The 21,922-nt window shown below is 36.6% G+C and overlaps 1 protein-coding gene across 1 annotated transcript; it reads left to right on the forward strand.

The window, feature by feature from the left end:
* Positions 1-2,314: 2,314 nt before the first annotated feature.
* Positions 2,315-19,399, forward strand: LOC126354891 (respirasome Complex Assembly Factor 1). The gene is made up of 4 exons (XM_050004946.1): positions 2,315-2,801; positions 2,875-2,978; positions 7,909-8,038; positions 19,202-19,399. The coding sequence occupies exons 1-4, from the start codon at positions 2,697-2,699 to the stop codon at positions 19,241-19,243; spliced, it is 381 nt and encodes a 126-aa protein (XP_049860903.1). The 5' UTR covers positions 2,315-2,696; the 3' UTR covers positions 19,244-19,399.
* The last annotated feature ends 2,523 nt before the right edge of the window (positions 19,400-21,922 follow it).

The following is a 21,922-nucleotide window of genomic DNA, read 5'->3' on the forward strand; positions in this document are numbered from 1 at the left end:
AACAGCAGGCAGAAACATTTTAATATTGACAATGTTATTGTTATCCATATAGCACAGGTTCTGATAGCTAAAACTTCATATGGTTTATTATTTCATTTTTCTTATATGCTGCATAAGTGGGCAATGTGACTTGTACACTCAAACAGTAACATTTTTTTATTCATTTACTCTTATTTTAGTGGACAGCATGAGATGTGCATGAAAATGGCTTAAGTAACGATTATTATGATATTCTTGTGTTTGCTGGGACAGGAAAAGTTCAAAAAATTCCTGGGTGGTGTGAAAACAGTGTTTTATTGAGAGAGATTTTACATTCATTCTAATTTACATCCTGAATTTCTTTTATTGGTGCTGGAAGGTGATTATATAATTTTATTCCTAAACATTTTACTTTATTGCTATATACGTTAGTGTTAAAGAGATCTTTAATCTTGAGTCATCATGGCAGAAAACCACATTTCTGTCAAATTTGTTATTGCTTTTTTAGTGAAATGTAATATTTCTATTATGAATTAGCATGGAAGGAGCAATATATTCAGCTTCCTAAACAGAGGTTTACATGTTTCTCTTTGCTGTCTGAATAAAATTGTTCTGACTACTTTTTTAAGTTTGAATAACTTAACTGACTCAGAACTTTGACCCCAAAAATAACTGATAGTTTGATTGTTTTATTGGTCTGTTTCATCGTTTTTTTTAACATGGTTACAAATTGGTATTGAGCAAGTCAATTTTTGTGAGATGATGAGGTGAGACAACATGAATCCATGTGATGATTAGAACTGCATTTCTACTACAATATAAATAAACATACACACATAAAACTGTAAGTAAGTGTATACATATAGATATGTTCTCAAAAACTCTTAACAGTTTTCTAGTTACAAAAGCAAGAGGAGTTTTACCATTTTTACATCATTCTGTCGATCATAACTTACAAAATCTTTTTTTTTTTTTTAAGGAAGGAGATTTACTTTACATCATGACACTTTTCTTGTGAATTAACAACAGCTGATCTTACTAATCAAAAATGCAGAGTAATGTTTACAGTTTTTGTGCCACTTTGATGACTGTAATTTAAAGTTTTTTGTTTGTACAAAAGATACAAATCTAAAGATTAGAAAATATTTACAATTTATATGACGCATATTAACACTGAGTATGTTACTGACTAAAGTTCCACATCCTGGAGGACCTCCTCACTACAGATCAATTGGAATGAAAGTAAATCTAATCTAATCTAATTCTACCAAAACTCATCCAGAGTTTTGAAGCAGCTAGTTTCACTAGCTTTATACAGTTGAAGATTGTATATATTCAGCAACATCATAGTACAGTTTATTTAAAAGATACATTTTTAGAGCCATTTTGAAATTCATTAAATTTTTTTTGTGTCTCTATGTGTTGTGGTATCTCGTTCTAAAGTTTCTTCCGTACTGGTGAAGACCCATCTTGTGTAACTTTTGTTTTTGCATATCCACTACGCAGTTCCATTTTCTATAGAGTATTGTACATATGAACTGTCTCATTTTTTGCATTAGTTGGTCTTCAGTATCTGTTATTTTCTTAATGAAACATGTTACTTCTAAAATGTATGATTTACATGGAATGCCAAAACACATCACAATGCATGGCGGCATTTGTACAGTCTGTCAGTGGCAGGGGACACAACAAAACAGGATGTCAGTGCCTAGTTTTTCTTCGGAATGAACGAAGTTTTGATGTTGATGGGAAAAACTGATGATTGAATTGGCTCTCACGTTTATATATTTTTTGAATGTGTAAGAACATCAATCATACTTGAATATTAAATAGTGGTTTACATGTTTCTCTTTGCTCCCTTAATAAAACTGTTCTGACGACTTTTTTTAAATTTAAATAACTTCACTCAGAACTTTGAACCTAAAAAGTAACTGATTAACACGGAGCCCCAGAACATGCCACAATGCAGTTGGAATGGCGGCATTCACACAGTCCATCAATAGCACAGAACGGGACGCAACACAACGGACTGAAAGAGAAACGTTTTCTCCTAAAGAAATAAAGTATTGACGTTGATGGGGAAAACTAATGACTGCTCTGGCCCTCACGTTTATATAACTTTTTGAATGTGCGAGAGTGTCAATCACACATGACTTTTATGAGCAGTTAGTTTTTGTTTATTAAATACATTTTTAGTGATCGATCGATGAACTAATCCTTAGGCCGAGAAATATGAGCTGATAGTACCAAGAAAAAAATTTCTGACACAGATGATATCTTTTTGCAGAAAAATCAAAAGTGTTACGTCTTTGATGTTTTGTGTATAGAAACTTTGACACAACAGTGTCAATGTGACGTACCAACATGTGAAATGTGTTCATCTTCGGAAGCTGTTCGGAGTAGTTGGTGTTAGCACGATTTGTGGGGTCGTAAATTGTTCGAGAGAAGAGTTACTTCCTCAATTCTGTTACTTTTTTGGCTGCTGTATAGTTTTCTACCGTGTCTCTTCTTAAATAAATTGTTATAGATAGTGTTGCGGGAAATTTTTCTTTGAAGAGGAAGTTTTTGACCAATTTGATAGTGGAAATTGTAACATGTGGATTACAGTGACTGAGACCTGACAAGAGGAAACGAGAATTTTGATACTGTTTTTACATATTAATGTCGTGAACAACTGACGCAAACGTTATATGCTGCTTTAATTAAAGTACGAAAATATGTCTAAAGCAAGAGTTCATGAAAAGAATGGTACCGCTGCTGTTAAACAAACTGATTCTGTGTGGGTTAGGGCGTTTACATCGAATTCGGAATGGCCAGATAAGGTGAAATAAATTATGATTTAAATTATTGTTGTGCGTTTGTTGTTTACAGAGCCATAATAGTGAGTTCTTTCAGGAGGAATTTTTAGACGTGATCTATTGGGGAAGACAAGCCCTTGGAATCGTAATTGGATTGCTTTGGGGGCTAATACCACTGAGAGGATTTATTGGCCTGTTTTTGTAAGTTGCGTTGTCAGTTTTGTAAACAATCTTTTTTTCAATATACATTACCCGAATGTTTAAATACGTTGTCTTTTGGTGTGCCTTCAAATATTTCATTGCTGTTACAATGACAGTAGCAGTAGTTTATCATAGTCGTTTACCTCATTAACATAGAGAGACTGAAGTGTTGCCAGCAGTATAAATCGACCGAAATATCTCATTTTGTAAGATGTTGGTTAACATTCAGTTTACTGTGTATGTGTTGCCATCTTCTTCTCCTTAGTGAATATTGCTGGGTAGTGAATAGTGCTGGGTGAAGCACTGAGGCTGAATCCATTTGAAATATCAAACAACTGCTAAAACACACAAACATTAAGGGTAAAGAATTGTCAAGTTAGTCAAAAAAGGTAGCCATCTGATATCTAGGACAGGAGCAAGGGGAAATTTACAGGAATGAGATGTTTAATATATGCTATTTTAAAAAAAATTGTAATACTGTCACTTTTCCACAATAAGTCTAGTTATGTGTATTATTGACATAACATTTATCCTCTGTAAATGTGGAAGAGTTAACAGCATGTTATATTTTCAAAATTTCACTCTAATGTATCTCATTCACAGAGTAGTTGGTTGCTGTCTAATGGTTTGTAGTACTTTCAGACACATGCAGTGGAGGAATGTAGTAACTGAAGAGTAACAAAGCATAGAACTTGTTGCACATTATGTCTCCAGTGGCCGCTGGTACATGTTTCGATGAGGTCCCTGTTGCACATTTCTGTTCTTCCCATTACTTGTTGTACATTCCCCAAGAGGTTCCATTATTTTGTCAGTTTGACTGCACTTCAAATTTGTAAGGGGTAAATGTGTAGCAAGCTGCAGTCATGTTCTGCATGTAATCACCCAAGAATCATGTCATATTGACATCACAAGGTAGCATTGTAGTTTGCAACTTATAGTTACATAATTAGTGTGGCTTTCTGGAAAACTTTCAACTTACATTGTTGTTCAGATTCCACTTTAAATTCTGTGTCCCCTTCAGATATTAGATTCTCGTTGGAGTAGGTAAGCTTGTGTTCTGTCTAGTGACATCAACATTACTTTAAACTGAGCACAGCCGCATGGTGGTGAAAGCAACTTTTGTGTTAAAAACAGATTTTCATGCCCATTGCTGATTGCAAGTAGCCTACCCAATAAAGCAGCAAAAGAGTAACAGTGCATTTCCTAGCAATGACTGAAAACAATTGTAACATCCTGTACAGAACATAATGAAGGAATGTTGTATGCAAAAAGAAGTGTCCAAAATTTCGGGGGTTCACATTATATTTGTGATTTCAATGATAATAATAAGAAGAAAAAGAACAAAAATTATGAGCCACTACATGAAGCCAAAATTATAAAAGAAAGTAAAGTGTGAAACATGTATCCTCTGGTAATTGTTTGTAACTGAACCACTACTTCAGCTGCTTCTCTTGACATCTTACACTTTGGTTAGCCACGTTGTTACCATAACTTTCACACCAAAACACATAGTAAAGAAATTATCAAAGTTGTGACAACATCAGTTTAAGGCACTGTCTAAATCCACTATTCTAATGTCAAATGATTTCAATTTAAACTTTCAAATGCAAAGTGTCTTCACACCTCTTATTAGTCACTTAAAGATATCGCCACTGTGCTCCTTGGTGACACTAAGCGGTTGTCTTGCCATCCTGCATACTGTACATGACGAGCCTTTGTTTAGCCATTATGTGTACTGTATGTGTTAAATGTGTGTGTTTGTGAGTGTGCACACACACACACACACACACACACACACGCTTTACTGCTTTAAACATTGTGTAGAATGTGGAGTTCCAAGGAAGACCTAGAGTGCACTTTCTTTTGATGATTTGCCATTGTATCTGCAAATCTCTGAAAACATTCAAATTCAATTTTCAAGACTAGCTATATTCTCCTACCAGCAGTCTGTCCTGAATTTGAGCAAATTTTTTGCAATTACTGTCATTGCTTAGTCAGTGTTCAGAGGCTAATTACATACGAGAACACACACAGATAGTACAAAGAATATGTAATTGCAGAAATAACATGAAACTAAAGGCACAGCTGTGGTAGTAAAGGAGTTTTGGCCAGAGACAAATTAAGTATGACAATCCTAATAATGAAGATTTACCAAAACAAAAACTAATACAGAAATCAAGTAGTGATGACTTCACCTGATGCATACGACATACCCCATGAAACCTACAAACATCGATCTGTCATCGAAAAACTTGCCTGTCCAAAACACCACCGCACTCCAATATACCTACTAATAAAAGTAAAGCAGTCATCCACCCGGATGATTGTTTTGATTGCTTTGTTAGACATCGTCCTGTTGGAGATAGTATGCCGTTGCCTTCGTCTGACCTTCGCACTGACTTACCCAGCCAGTCCTCCCGGCAACAAACATTGCGCGAGGTGAAAGAAGTGATAAATGACATAAGAATCGTAAGACTGGAACAAACCCAGGATATTTGTATTTGAAATCTGGTGTTTTAGTGCTGAGCCACCAATACTGACCAATATCAGTAAATAGTTAAGAACATAAAGTAACAACCCAACCCACAAAATCATAAAAATCTCAAAAGTGCACATGAGTGCTCTCTCTCTCTCTCTCTCTCTCTCTCTCTCTCTCTCTCTCTCTCTCTCTCTCTCTCTCTCTCTCTCACACACACACACACACACACACACACACACACACACACACACACACACACCTCTCTCTGTAGCTCTAGCCCCCTACACACTATCCACCCTCCACCTAATTATGTCCCACATACTTTTCCCTGTTTTGAGACACAGCATCTTCAGTTAATTTCTTTCATTCGCTCTGCCACTTCACACATTCTGCTATTAAACTATACGACTGCAGAAATTTAATCCTGATGGTCATATTGTCACCCGTGGTGAAAACCAATGTACAACTCGTATATTTCGATGTAAGATTTAAAATTAGTAACAGATGAAAAACAAAAATTAAATTTTCAACCATTAACAACACAGTGAATTAACAGTCCCAAAGATGAAAACAAAATTAGTAGCCAATAACTAACAACATTAAAATAACTGTCTGCCAAGCAAACAAAAATGGATGTCTAGAACAAAAAGTAACATACATTTTTTAAAAAGGACCACACCTATTCATCACTGATTTTGTTCGAATTTGTTGTACAAGCAAGCTTTGGCAAGAGATGCAAGAGACATAACTGGGAGCTCCAGGTGATCATGCATTTAGAAAAATAACATTTTTTGGTTTGGGTTGGGTGACATACAAGCAATTTATATTAGCATAACTTCCAGGCAGTGGTTGGTGGGGTGGAAAGAGTACAGAACAGTAATCCAAAATTCATGGAGTCTAGTCCCTACATGGAACCTTTTTTTCTAACTGTCAGTTTTTATTTTACTACACTGCAAACAAACCAAAACATGAATAAAGTAAGCCACTCATATGCAGCATAGTATGCTATCTCTTTCTGCCAACAGTCTATGCATGTCTACAAGAGTACTGGTTCTTATGGACGGAGGATTCAAAAGAACGGTGGATGAGTATGCAGCAAAAAGAATGATGTCATCGTTACTTAGGAAAAATCTAGGAAACGTACAGTAACCGTATGCAAATAATTTTTGTCTGATTTGATGAAGCTCTACGTGCACGATTGACTAATTTCTTCTGTTAATTAACTTGTGCAGGAGCAAACAAATCAAGCTATATGAAAAGATTTCTCAAGATGGACGAGGATTGCTATCAGGCAGTGTTAAAGTGATTTCCTACCAACTGCAATCTGATAGTGCAACCCTTTGCTGTATACTTTTATCATTAGGCAAAGAATGTGATGAAAAACCTTCAAAACTCCTCTACCTCTTTGAGAAAGAAAAAGAACTCACATTCTGAGAAGACTGCATCAAAATACATTCCATTGTATATCTCCAGCTATCCTTACCAATACTTGGCAAAGTGATGTTTTGTGTTATTTGCTCCCCTAGCAAATGAGACCAAATCTTTATGAAAGTGAACCAAGTTTGTTTTTCTATAGAAACTATGAAACGACTATGTTGTAAAAATGGAGCATTGATAATGTTCAAGAGGCTAAGAAAATTACATCCCCTGGATTTGTGATGAATATCACCCCAAATTATGTAAATCAACTGTAAAATACTAAAAGTATCTAATTATATGCTCGAATGCTGAAGTACAACCTATAATCCTGGTAATTTATTTCCAATCCCAAATGTTCTTTGCCTTTTCTTTTCTTGACTTTTATAGAAATATTACCAAATACAGTACATTTAACATTATTTTGATTTATTTGCAGTGATGTAAAAGTTGAAAATAGAAAGCACTGCATAGTAACTTGACCTCACGACCCTCAGAATAGTGTTCTCTGTCCTTTTTGCTGTGCCCATCGCCGTCTGGAAACAACACTAATGTAAATGGGTGATGTATCGCCTGACCTGCACAAAAAAAAAAAAAAAAAAAAAAAAAAACACAACTTGCTCATTTGGAGCTCCAATTTCAGTCACTTTCACTTTTGGCCAAGCCCTGCATAAACTACAAATTTGGATGAAATTGGTGGTGATGAGTAGCTGCGGCCCCCTTGTAAGTCCAATGCCTTGCCAATATCACCTTCATAAAACACACACACACATGGTCATCAAAACACTAGTGTGTGCCACTACAAACAACAGAACACCATCTTCAAGCATTATGCACTCCAAGTATGCCGTGCTGACATGACCTCACACAAAACAACATAGCTAGTTACAGGTGTAAACTGATGGGTGATACTGGAACTTCAGTTAACCCCTTTCCACAGTTCTGTTAATAATTATGTTACTTGTAAGTGTGTGTGACGGCAACTCAAAATAAATTCATCCTTTTTAAGCAGTGTCATGTCATTTTATTTTCCAGGTTTGTGCTGATAAATGCTGGTCTCATATACATATATTTCACAAATTTTCAAAATATAGATGAAGAGGAGTATGGTGGTGCTTGGGAGATAACCAAAGAAGGGTTTATGACTTCCTTTGCTGGATTTTTGGTTAGTATAGTTTGGTACATTTTTTATTACTTCTGCAGAAGATAAAACTTAATTGTACAATTGTTGCTGGTTTTTAATTCAGAATCAACAGTTTTAGCTGTCAGATTTTTAACTAAGTGCCATAAGAAACCCTTGCTTTCGTAGACAGGATCTATCGGGATGCTGGATGAGGGAATTGGCAAAGAATGATACTCGCTTTTCATTTAATTACATTTTATTCTGTCATTGCTTTTATTGCTACATCAATTCAACAGTTTCTCTGTCTCTTCATGATTTAGATGGGTAGTTCTGGAACGTAGCTGTTTCTTAAAAGCTCCACCCATGTTGTGACTATTGTTGGCATCTCGTGACTTTTAAATTTTTTATTATGGGGAAGGGTGGAGTTAATTAGCTAATAAATATTGTAAAATGCCTCTTGTCTTATTTCTTCCCATCAATTGAGAACATAACGTACACTAACCTCAGAAAAATAAGTACAGTGAAAAACAAGAAGTCAGGTCAAAAGTTGCAAGAATCATTAGAGGAACTTGGTCTGCTAGAACCACAGCAAAAAAAAAGTCAACTAACAGCAGGTAACATTAAAATTCTGCATTGGTTAATTTGATAGTGTTACATGTAAGATATTTATGGAAATGTTTAAGGCAGTATTCTTGCAAAGAGGTTTTTGGATACTAACTACTTGAAGGAATGGGTTAGTGTGATTTTACTTCCTGTGTGGTGAATGACAGAGTTGATCACCTACCTTGTGCTCAACCAGTACATCCAAAAGGGGAGCTTGCCATATCTCTCCACTGTTGTAGTGTATATATGTTGTGATGAACTCCATTTTTTGATTCATAAATGCTGAAGAGCTGTAATGTAGTGCCCAGTGTACCATATTTTGAATACTGTTTGATCTGTCACCTGTTTCACCAGTGGATAATTAGGGAGCAATTAGGAACTCCACTAGTTATAAAATATGTTGGATATAATGGCAACAAATAGAACTGATCTCTTTGAAGATGTCAACATCGAAACCCGTATCAGTGACTGACGCAGTTGTAGCAACAATGATTGCCAGGGTACAAAGGACAGCTAAAAGAAGCAGAAAGATATATGTTCAGTAAACTAGAAGAAAAACCAGTAGTGTCATATCTCAGTGAGGAACTTGAAACTTTCACCGCAGGGTAGGAGCATGCAGAGGAACTACAGCTCAGGTAATGAGAGGGAATCTCCATGGTATACAGTCACTGTAAAGAAACAGAGATTACTGCATAATAGATGTAAAACAAAGTACAAGGCTATAGATAGAGAGGTGCTGAATTAAACATGTTTGGCTGTCAAGATAGCAATGTGTGATGCCTTCGGTGACTACCGTAGCACAGTATCGTCAAATGAACTTTCACAAAATCCAAAGAAATTCTGGTCGTATGCAAAGGCCTGCAGTGGCACCAAAGTTAGTGTCTAGTCCCTATTGAATGAGACAGGAACTGAAATTTAGGGTAACAAAGCAAAGTTGAAATGTTTAACTTTGATTTCAGATGTTCCTTTGCAAAGGAAAACCCAGGAGAATTGTCCCAATTTAATCCTCATACCACTGAAAAGATGAATGAAATAAGTATTGGTGTCAGTGGTGTTGAGAAACAGCCAAAATAGTTAAAATTGAGCAAATCTCCGGGATCTGATGGAATCCCTATCAGATTCTATACTGAATTTGCTGCTGAGTTAGCACCTGTTCCTGCTATTCCCTAGAACATGAAACAGTGCATAGTTCTTGGGGGAAAAAGCACAGCTCATGTCTGTTTACAAGAAGGGCAGTACAAGTGATTCGCAAAACTAATATCCTCGACACCCATTTATTGTAGAATCTTAGAACATAGGCCTATTCTGAGTTCAAACATACTATGGTATCTTGAACAGAATGTCCTCCTCAATGCTAGCCAGCATAGATTCTAAAGAAATCGATATTGTGAAACTCGGCTTCCACTTTTCTCATGCAACACACAGATTTAGATCAAGGCAGGCAGGTAGATGCTGTATTTCTTGACTTCAAAAAGCATTTGACTTAGTACCACACCTACGCTTATTGCTAAACATACTATCATACGGGGTCTCAATTTGTCACTAGGAATTTTTTTAAAGGGAGGACGTAGCATGTTATCTTGGATGAAGAGTCATTGTCGGACATAAAGTAATTTCGGGTGTGCTCCAGGGAAGTGCGTTAGGTCATTTGCTGTTCATATTGTATATTAATGACCTTGCTGACAATATTAATAGTAACCTCAGACTTTGCAGATTATGCAATTATCTTCAATGAAGTCATGTCAGAAAGAAGCTGCATAAATATTCAGTCAGATCTCAATAAGATTGCAAAGTGGTGCTGAAATTTGATAACTTGTTTTAAATGTTCAGAAATGTAAAACTATGCACTTCACAAAATGAAAAAAAAAAAAACGTAATATCCTAGGGCTATATCATCAGTGAGTCACTGCTGGAAAAGGCCAACTCATTCAAATACCTGTTTGTAACACTAGGAATATGAAGTAGAATGATCACATAACCTTAGTTGTGGGCAAAGCAGGTAGTAATCTGGGTTTATTGGTAGAGTACTGAGGAAGTGCAATCTGTCTACAAAGGTGGATTGCTTACATATCAGTCGTGTGACTGGTTCTAGAATGTTGCTCCAGTGTGTGGAACCTATACCATATAGGACAAACAGGGATATTGAAAGTATAAAGAGTAGCACAAATGGTCACAGGATTGTTTGATCTATCACAGAAATACTGAAGGAACTGGCCTGGAAAACTCTTGAAGAGAAATGTGAACTATCCCGAGACAGTCTATTAATGAACTTTCAATAACAGCCTTTAAGTGATGACTAGGAATATACTACAATCTCACATATATTGCTGACATAAGGATTGTGAGGATAAGATTAGAAAAATTACTGCACTCAGAGGGATTCAGGCAGTCATTCTTCCCACATTTATATGCGAATGGAGTGGGAAGAAACCCTAATAACTGGTGCAATAAGATGTGTCCTCTACCATGCACCTCACAGTGGTTTGCAGAGTGTAGATGTAGATGTTGATGGCTTTAACAACTGGTCTAAGAGGAATCCCTTCCATATAAAATCCATAAATTGTGGGAGGTTGGCAGCATGTGGCATTATTATTTTGAATGATTTGGTTGATGATGGATCAGACGTAATTTGTTTGATAATGTTCCTGGTGACCCAGATTCTTTATACAGGTTCTGTCTTCATGAATGAATGTGGCAGAGTTTGTTGACGGTTGAAAATCAGTAGACCTTCTGCTTCATTTTGATACTTGAGAACAAAAATACTGTATTACATTTTGGCAGAAATTTTACAGAATTTTACTGGATTTTGTTGTTTTATTTTCAAATGTGGTTATGATATGCAAGCCAGTTATTAAGTGTTGTATTTGTTCTCTTTGGAACCTCAAAATGCCCTTATATATGAGTGCCTGACTATTTTCCAAAGTTTCAAAGTGTGCTGTTAATAATGAGTAACCTTGAACATTAGTGTACATTTATTAAATGATCTGTAAATGCAGGTACCATGTGAAAGTTCTAACTAGTAATATTACTTTCATTTTAAGTTAGTGCACTAACTGTACTAAAAATTTCTCAAATAGCTAGGTGTATCTGCCATCACTGAGAGATATACTGAAAGTTCTTAAAGTTATGCATTGAGCAATGTCCCAACGTATCCATAGCAAGAAAATGCTTGCCTAATTTTGGTAAGGCCAAATTTACACCAATACTCCAAATGCTATGATAACCCCCCCCCCCCCCCCTCTTCTTCTCCGTACCTTTTGTTAGTGGTGTGCAGGAAGAATGGCAATGGATAAGCCTCTGTATGAGGCTTGAATTACTCTTATTTTTCTGTCATAGCATTTCAAGGGATGCATACGAGCAGAAATAATATGTGGTTGACTCTTCATGGAATATGTGGCTGTCTCTTCATGGAGTCTGCACTCTTATTACAAAAAACTTCTCCATGATACACTACACTTATCTTTTAGTGGCTGCCGCTGGAGTTTTGTGGAAGTCTGCATTACATCATCTAGCTTATTGGATAAAGATGTGATGAAACACCCCTTTTTCCTTGACTGTTTCTTCTATCAGTCCTACCTTTGAGGGCGAGGCTTGCAAATAGTACTAAAGAGTAATTCAAATAAGGGTTCAGTAAGCTCTCTCTTTCAATGGTGAAGCATATTTCCAATTAATTGCATGTGATCACTCTAGATTATTACTCGTGGGTATTTTGCGCTTCCCACTGATTGATAGTTAATTATGTAATTGAACTGCACCATCTATTTATATGCATATTTATGTTGAAGGTCAGCAACCTGTCTCTGCACAAAGTGTCTGCCCTCTGCAGGTATTCCTGCATTTTACAACTTTTCAGTATACAACAATCCACCAGATCATTTATGTACTTCATGAACAGTAATGGCTCTATAACACTTACTTGACAGAGGTATGCTGTAAAGGTATTTCCATGTTTGACAGAATGGTCCTGGTAATGATTTTGGTGTCCGTCTTGGAGGCAACGCCATTACCTGGGAGCTGGCTGAAATAAATGTGCTTTCGGAAATTGTAATGTGTTTGCAGAGAGGTTTAGTTGGAATTTTAAAACTTCTTTTGTTTATTTAATTTTTACTTTAAACATGCCAATTGTTAAATTGATAGTGTTGATACTGGATACACAGATAAAACTTCAATACAATATGTACTGCATAAAAAAACCTAAAAAGCATTGTTGTATGAAAATACATAAGTACACAATAATATTTTTGTTTAAATTACTATCATAGCCAAGTTACATGAGGAACACTCACATACACAGAGATCAAAGTGAAATTTATTGTTTGTAGTACAGTGCAGTGTTATATCATTACATTTCCTACACTCGTATGAGGTGTCTTTTTTGCCAGCCTCAGATGTTAAAAACCACTACTTGCTACCATCTTCTTTGTCCTTCTCTGTTTCCTTCTACAATGACAATGCAATTAGAGAAGTGTTTTTCTCAAAGCCAAACTATTTTGCTGTCCTGTGTAAAACGTTTTTTGGTGGCTTGCCAGAAGACAACAGACATTATCTGTGAAGCCTATATTGTAGTGAGTTTCATTTTTTCCATCATGTTGATAGTATACAAGTATTTAATACTGACATTATAATTCATTGAAAAGTCAGTTTTTGTCAGCACTTCACTGTTTGTATTCCAGGGCCCCACGCCATAGACATTAGCCAAATAGGTCAACCCCAGAAAATGCTGGAGGTGTTATTTTATCTGTGGATCCCCATGTTATGGTCCTCTGCATTTTAACTGTGTTTTGTATTGGACATATAATTGTCTATTACCTTTCCAGCACAAGGCAAGAATGTACGACTTCCTTTAATACTATTGGCAGTTCTGTACTTAACTAAAGCCCAAATAAGACCAGTATTAGCTTTAGTTAATTCTGTAGTCACATTGTTGATTACGGGAACCATTTTAATGCACTGAGTTCTTCCCAGTTGCTGTCTCCATTGTACAGGGCTTCTAGCCCTACCACTGACACATCAAATCACTCACAATCAAGAGGATGAGTAGTGAAAGATCCATATTTCCTATTCAAGAGAAAGGACCCACAGAGAAGATGGTATTTGAGGTACTTTTGGTAAATACAGCCTTAATAATGTTATAAATTCCATCAGATATACCTTTACACCCATACTCTTCAAATCAATGTTTAGTGAATGGCAGAGAGTGCTTCCTATTGTAGCAGTTGTCGTTCAGGTGAAACATGGATAATTGTTTATAAATGATGCAGTTACTTAAAATGAAGTACTGTCTGAAAAAAAGCTTTACAAATATTGAGTCTGGTTTTGATATCATTTTGGAATGGTGCAAAGATTGTTCAGAAATGTAAAACTGCGACTTCACTAAAAGGAAAACGTAGTATCATTTGACTACAGTGTAAAGAAGTCACAGGTGCAATCAATCAGTTCATACAAACACCTGTAAGTCACACTTTCGAGGGATGTGAAATGGGATGGTCACAAATTCAGTTGTAGGCAGACTTTGGTTTACTGGTAGAATATTTGGTAAATGCAATCAGTGTACAAAGGAGATTACATACTAAACACTTGTGTAACCCATCCTAGAATATTGCTCAGGTGTGTGGGATCTGAAAGAAATAGGACTAACAGGTGATATTGAACATATACAGAGAAGAGCAGCACAAATGGTCACAGGTTTGTTTGACCTGTGAGTGTGTGCACAAAGACGCTGAAGAAAACTGTCAGACACTTGAAGATAGATGCAAACTGTCCTGAGGAAAGCCTACATACAGAGCTTCAAGAACCTGCTTTAAACATGTGTGTTGGCAAAAAAGAAAAAGCGTCAATCAACAGCAATGGAAGACTTTTTAATGTCTGTAGTTGCAACTTTCCATAGCTTGAATCTAAAACAACACAGCAGCTTATTCTTAGACCTCAGATTTGCTAGTTTCTGCTGAAAAGAATGTAACTAAGGTCAACTTGATTCATCAAATCGTCCAATCTGCTTCAGTACACACGGATCTGTGTCCAGTTATGTCAGAAACGTAATCCACATCTGTCCAGTTTCCATCAAGGTGACTTTTACATCTTTTTTCTGCTTTGAGTAGTGCGTACTTGTGGATAATGAATCATATTATGATTCATATTCTGATGTAACTGCAGGAGAAATATTTGCAGCAATACAATCCATGAAAATTATACAAGAAACATATGCAGCTATCATACTTCAAACAAATCTAAACTTGCCACAATTTTTTAGATGATGTGTAATCTGAAATGCTGTCAGGTACATTGTTTTCATCTTCAGAAGATTCCTTAATAACTTTGATAATCATTTTTCTCCAACTGTTTCCTTCCTTTAATCATATTTGTATCTCAAAATTAACACAAAAGCACACAAAATGCCAAGAACAAAGAAAACACTCACTACAGCTAACGACTATGAAGGGACAAGAACAAATGTTTTGGTAATTATGAATTTCTATGCCAGACCTGCTGCTGCTGATATCTAGAAGTCACAGTAGAATTTTGAAGTCTGTACCCCACAAACGTTTGGTGGAGTTGTAAATATACAATCAACATCACAAAAAACCCGGTGCAATGCAATATTGTCTTCGACACTCTTCCTGTAACCCGCAATCCTCATGATGTTATGCCAGCTGCACACAAAGTGTTAAGAAAAATGTGCGTGTGCTCTCTCTGTTCGGAAATTCTGTATTCAGTAAAGAGGCAGCATACAATATTCGTAATGGTTGTGTTTTGTTAATTGACTGAATGTTTGGAAATGTATCAGATACCCTCTAGAAGTCGTAGAACACAGCATCAACCGGCATGCTGTTATATACTAGGTTCCAGATCGTGAGGATGAGAACACCACTTGTAAAACAGATTCACATCAGCAATATAAGCCTGTAGTATGTATATCCATGCTGTGATGACTCTTGAAAACTCAGTCAGTTGGATTAGCTTTGTGCTCCAGGGAGCTATGATAAAATGTTAGAAGAAAGATAGATCTTTTAGATAATCAATATGGAATCTTGGACATATGTCATCATATCAAATTGCCTTTCTTCTGTTAAGTGATTTTTGGCTATTTTTCTACTCCACAAATATTTATCCTTATATCTGCCATTTCAGTGTTCACATAAGATTGAAAAGTGCTACTGTGTTAAAATCTTTCACAGGGAAACAGTTTTGGATGACCAAGTTCAGGAGTCATCTACCGTTCCAAAATTGTTATGGCTGCTGAATGACCAGCTAGATAATTATAATCTATTTATTGACTTCACATAAGACCACAACTTCTAAGGCCATTTAGGCAGATCAGGAGATTAAATTTTATAATCAGATTCACTGAATGCTTATAGCACTGCTCTCCTTGCATTCATTTTGACTTCATTCTGCTTTTGTTTGACAGCAAGGCTTTTTCATTTAAATCTGTAACTATTTTTTTCATTTAAATCCCTAACTTTCTTTGCTTTCACAACAATTTTCTGAAGCTACTGAACCATGGCACATGTTTCTCATACCCCATAGTTGTGCTCAGCACATGCATTGTTAATGCACACTACATGGTAGTGTGAATCATTTTAATGACTTCAGTGATGGAGGTAGGCTTCTTTTGGCAGTGAATGATAGAAGAATGGGAGTAGTGTGAAAAGGGAACGGGAGATGGCATTTATATTTGAGGTAATAACTGAATGCATAAAAAGAAGAAATGGAGCATGGAATGGAGGGAATGCAAAATGACCCAATTACAATTTGAATTTTTAGTTATTCACATGTTCTTTGGATCATATTTGCGAGCATTCATTGTGATGTGGAACATGTCAGTATATTAATAAATATTATATTATTTTGGTGCAAGTATGACTAAATACTGATCTTCTTTATAAGTGATTTTTTACTTTAAAATTACTGTACAATAAACTAATGAACAGGACTGGAAAAAATCGTTTATTTTCTGTCACTTGTGGTGTTACTTTCTGCCAAATTTGGCAGTATTTTTTCCCAATTTTGTTATTAATTGCTAATAGCTTAGTTTTGAAATAATATATTTTCCTGTTTTCGTCTTCTCATTGCTCGATTTTTCATTTTATGGTGAGAAAAAAAGTATACCTATCATTTGCCTTAAGTTTACTGACATCACTAATCACATTAACATTATAAAAAAGAAATCATTTATCCAGTAAGTTTAATTAAAGAAAAAATAACTGCGTGCATACACTATAAAAAGTTTCTCTCCCTCTCCCCAGTCCTTCATGCAGGAAATGGGTTGTTATTTTAAGATAGTGAACAATTCTCAGAGTTGAGAAAAAAGGTCAGTAACTATCAGTTACCAATATTAGTAAGCTGCCACCCTAAGATTTACAGCACTTCTACAAGGGAACATTTAATACCCATGTGAATTTCCAGTACATATAGCTGTCATTCAGAAACCACAAATAAAACACAAAAAAGGAAAGCAACATTTAGCAGCTAAGAACTTACATCTATCTGAAATTTACAAATAGCCTTAGAGTTCCTGGAGTTGCTACAGTTTGTAACTACTACAGGTATGACATATGTTTCAAACAAACATTACCATGGGAGAGTATACTTTGCTGTGTCCAGTGACCACTAGGCTCTTGTACCTGAATGAGCGTGTAAACCAGCCTTCCAGCTTCATCATTCTACTGCATAGTAAAAAACTTGATCAAGGCAATTGATGAGGGACGTGTTACTCATTCTCTTGTCGAGGTGCATCTATAGCAGTTTTCCCTCATTGCTCTTTAACCCAAGAATGATAGGGACTGCGTTTAAAAATACCAACTGAGGTCCCCCCTAAATGAACTGTCGCACAGAGCTCTGTCTTTAATGATTATAAATGTATGTAGCAGTCAGAGTGCACGAACCTTTCTTCCTATTCCACAATGAATTTTCATGTGGCAGTGGAATGTGTGCTAATTTGAAACTTCCCTGCCCCTGCAGATTAAAACTGTGCGCAGAACTTGGCCTCTGACTTGGGACACTCAGTTTCTTCCTACAGCTTTAATCAGTACCCCAATCGAATTTGGTATTTTCTTCAGTGCCCCCTCCAAACCTTCTCTTTTTATTGCCATTTACACATATGAATTTTTACCACAAACATATTTTTCACTGTATATGGTTATCTGTACTGTGTGTCACCATCCGTGTGCATAATTTTTTCTTGGTCCAGTCAGATTAATGTGACCTGTTTTGGAAATTAGCGTGCGATAACACCTTCGCAGAATGCAGGTGGCAGCACTAGCAGTGGAGGGTATATAAAGGCCATTGGTGGACTGTGAGAAACAGTGCAGTCGTTGTCATAATGTGGAAATGGAGTGAATTATCTGATGGATGGCATGGAGAGCTGCATCAAACCAGTTTCAGGACTGAAGACAACAACAACAACAACAACAACAACAACATCCATAATGGCATGATCATTGGCTTTCGGGCCAAGGGAGGAAACATTTCCAAAATGGCTAAGTTTGTAAAGTGTTTGCATGCCACTGTCATTAATGTATACCTTGAATGGCAAAATGGCACTGAGATAGCTGTGTTGCACCATGGGCCATTGATGACATGGATGAATTACTGTGGAGATGCATACAGGTGAACTGACATGCACTTGTTGAGCAACTGACTGCCTAGATGAGCCAAGCGGCTACTAACAGTGTTCATGACTGTTCAGCAAATGTTGCTGCGTATGAACCTCCCCAACAGGCACCTGGCTCATGCACCCATGCTGGCTGATGTTCGTCTGTGATGAAGGCTGGAATTTTCATGCCAGTACCGCAAGTGGACGGCTACTGAGCGGTGACAGATGGCCTTTCCTGTTGACTGATGGCCGTTGGCATGTACAGTGTGAAGCATCTGAAAGCAAACACCATGCAGTAGTAGTCGGAATTGTCCCGGGCAGAGGAGGGAGCATTATGGTCTGGAGAATGCTTTGGTGGCATTTCCTGTGTGAGCTCATCATTCTGGAAGGCACAGTGGATCAACACAAGAATGCATCTATTCTAGGGAACCATGTCCATCCCTACATGTAGTTTCTTGTTCCCTGGCAGGATGGCAGCTACTATCAGGACAGTACATGTTACGCAGGTCACAGTGTTAGTGCGTGGTTCAAAAAGAAACAGGACGAGTGTATCGTACTCCTCTGGCCACCAGACTCCCCAGATTTAAACCCAGTCAAGAATCTTTGGGAACATGTCAGTCGAGCTGTTTATTTCATGGATCCTCAGCCAAGAAACCTAGGGCAGCCAGCCAGGGCACTGGAGTTGCCATGGCTCAGTATTGCTTTTGGTACTTCTGAGAACCTCATTGACACTCTTATTGCATGTCTCAAAGCAGTCTGTGCTGCAAAAGTTTTTGACAGGTGCTCACATTCATGTGACTGGACGGACTAGATGTTTGAACCTGGCGCTTTACTTTTCCATTCTCCTTCTAGTCTTCTACTCCTGCTCCTTATACTCTACTGCTCTGCAGACATTTCACTTGTTGCATGGTGTAATGGATTGTACCACATATCACTAATATTTGTTTGATGTGCCAACATTAATTATTGTTTATAATTTCTTATTTGCAAATTTGTTTATTTTCTAGGTGACGTGGATCATAATTTATTCAGGGTTAAATTTTGACTGATTGCATTTGTGTGAACATTGATTGAATGTTCTGGGAATGTTGTTACAAAATAGTGAACTAGAAAAGTACACTTTGCAGCTATTTGGTCTGTAAAGAAGTATGTAAGTTATTTATCTTGTTAATAAAAAGATGTATGGTGTCTGTTTTAATATATAATTACATGTATACAGAAGATTACTGTCAGAGGTTCCCGTACAATTGATTTAATCTGGGTATATGCCATGTATCTGCTTTATGTTGTAACTTTAAATTGTTATTTGAATGAGATATTTTACAGGAAAGTGAGAAATGCGCAAACACCTGCAGGGACAGCTTCACAAAAACTCACTATCAAAACCAAAAAAATGTGGAAATACTTCTCTCCATATAGTAGTGGAAACAAACTGAAAATGAAATTAACAACTCCACATATTAGCTTCATTATTGGATTTTTTATAATGTGAAACTTTCTTGGATCTGGTGGTACCCAGACAAAAGTGTTTCATCAGTATTCAAAAGTTAATAATGAATAGGAAAACCTACAATACTCACTGGTTGCTAACAAAGACAATGGACTACAGTCTTTTACCACAGTGTTGAAGTTTTGAGTTCCATAACAGGGTAAATTATGTTGGGAAAAGTCAACAGAGAGTAAACCAGTCTCTCATTTTATAGAGAGATAAAAATAGGTTTATTCTCTTATAGTGAAAAACAAAAAGAATATTAACACAAAAAAAAGTTTATTCGAGTTCTGTAACTGGATACCAGTGTGAAATGGAATACTACGTTACTGCAGTTGTTAAAAAAAGCTTTCTTCTGGAAGAATACTTGTAGTTGCGCAACATTATTGCTTAGAACAGATGCTGACTGTTTATTCCAGTGAAAATCAGTTTTTGTAAATCTATATTTACTTTATTTTATGTTGATGTTTATCTCATCTACATGGAACTGATTTCAAGACAGTATTGTATCATCTTCAGGTATGTTAGGTGCGCTTCATGAATCAAATGCCATAAATGCTTAACTGCTGTTCCACCGAGGGAGGTGCATGCAGTGCGTCTGCCACACAGTTGGATAATATGTATCAAAGACACTCCCCTCACTACATTAGAACAAGTGTTGTAAGACCAAATGAAAGAAACTTTGTTTTGATACAGAATATGGTTTGTTACCAGAAACATTATAAATTTCTCACTTGGTGGAAAGATGGTTATGTTATGTGCAGCATTTGATTAAAAAACCATGCCTAATAGGTGTCTGAAGATTAGACAATATTGTCTCGAAATCAGTTATACATATATAAGATAAAAATCCAGGAAAAATTGCAGCTGTAAATAAATTTACTGTCATAAATAAAATGCAGCTGAAAGTTCTATGGATAAGCAGTACGTAGCCAACTCCACAAAAATATTTACTGGTTGGCTCAGTTACCATAAATAAAAAGGGATTAGCTAGGAAGCAAAGAACTAGACAATGTAGGATAGAAGGTGATTCCTTCATAATGAAAACTTTGCTTATTATGGATGATATAGGGTGTCCCAGGAGGAATAGTCAATATTTAGGAATGTTACAGGAATAAAAGTTTGAAACAGAAAACTTCATAAAGAAACACACTCTATTCTGAATGGTTTCTGAGGCTGAACACATTTAATGTACACTTGTCTGTGGGCTAGTGGTGTGCATGTACGATGTGTCTTATCCACCCAACGTCTTTGACATATTGTTCTAGCCCATCCAGCCTCATTGCTTTTGACCCATTTTTCTGGGATTGTCTTTCTGCCAATAAACTAGCCCCTCGAATACACAGTTGTTCATGGGGTGTTGAGTGAACTAGTGCAAGGGATAGAGTGTATCTAAGAGAAGTAATAGTTAACTTTGTTTGTACATGTGTTCGCAAAAATGCCACATATGCAGATTTGGAGTATGTTTATGGCTTCTGGAATGGTGCTTTGCAACACATGGAATTCCTACTCATAGCGTGTTTATCAAGAGTTTTCAGCACACAGAGTGAAACACGTATCCTTCGAATTTCCTTTTTTTTCTGACTATGTTGCACAACAACTTGTGCAGGAAAAGCAGTATACTATTGAAATGGTGCAGCATAGTCCTACCAATGTACAGTGACTTTCTGCACATATCAATGTCACAATGTCAACATTACATGGGGAAAACATGTACCCATGTCACATACAGTGTCTGCACAATCTTCACATTGGTGGCAATGCCACGCAACATGAATTTTGTCACTGCTTAAATGACAATTCTCATTTGCTTCTATTAATACTAATGGCTGATGGAGTCATGTTTACACAGAGTGGAATTAACAACACTTAATAATAATAATAATAATAATAATAATAGATGCTCACAGGAAAATCCACATGCTGCAGTGGAAACCAATTTCCAAATTTGTTTCTCGATCAGTGTTTGGTGTGGTGTGATTGGTAACATGTTAATAGGTCCAGTCATTTTAGAAGGAATAATTGGCAAAGAATTACTTGCATTTTTTGGAAAATTTGTTTGTTGAACACCATGAGGATATTCCTTTGGTCACACAGACTGCAGTGTACTTCCAGCACAATGGAGCCCCTCCACATTTTACCAGATGTGTGTGAGAACTTCTCAGGTGCACATACCGTAGTTGCTCTATTGGTTGTGGTCGTATAATTAACTGGCCATCAAAATTGCCAGACCTTATGC

Source organism: Schistocerca gregaria, chromosome 3 (genome assembly GCF_023897955.1).
Source record: "Schistocerca gregaria isolate iqSchGreg1 chromosome 3, iqSchGreg1.2, whole genome shotgun sequence".
NCBI classification, from domain to species: Eukaryota; Metazoa; Arthropoda; class Insecta; order Orthoptera; family Acrididae; genus Schistocerca; species Schistocerca gregaria.

Bases quoted from the DNA above. Each gene is read 5' to 3' on its own strand.
- LOC126354891 (XM_050004946.1), top strand. From the start codon at position 2,697: ATGTCTAAAGCAAGAGTTCATGAAAAGAATGGTACCGCTGCTGTTAAA. The intron at 2,802-2,874 runs GTGAAATAAATT...GAGTTCTTTCAG, and splicing joins ATTCGGAATGGCCAGATAAG to GAGGAATTTTTAGACGTGAT. The intron at 8,039-19,201 runs GTTAGTATAGTT...TTTATTTTCTAG, and splicing joins CTTCCTTTGCTGGATTTTTG to GTGACGTGGATCATAATTTA.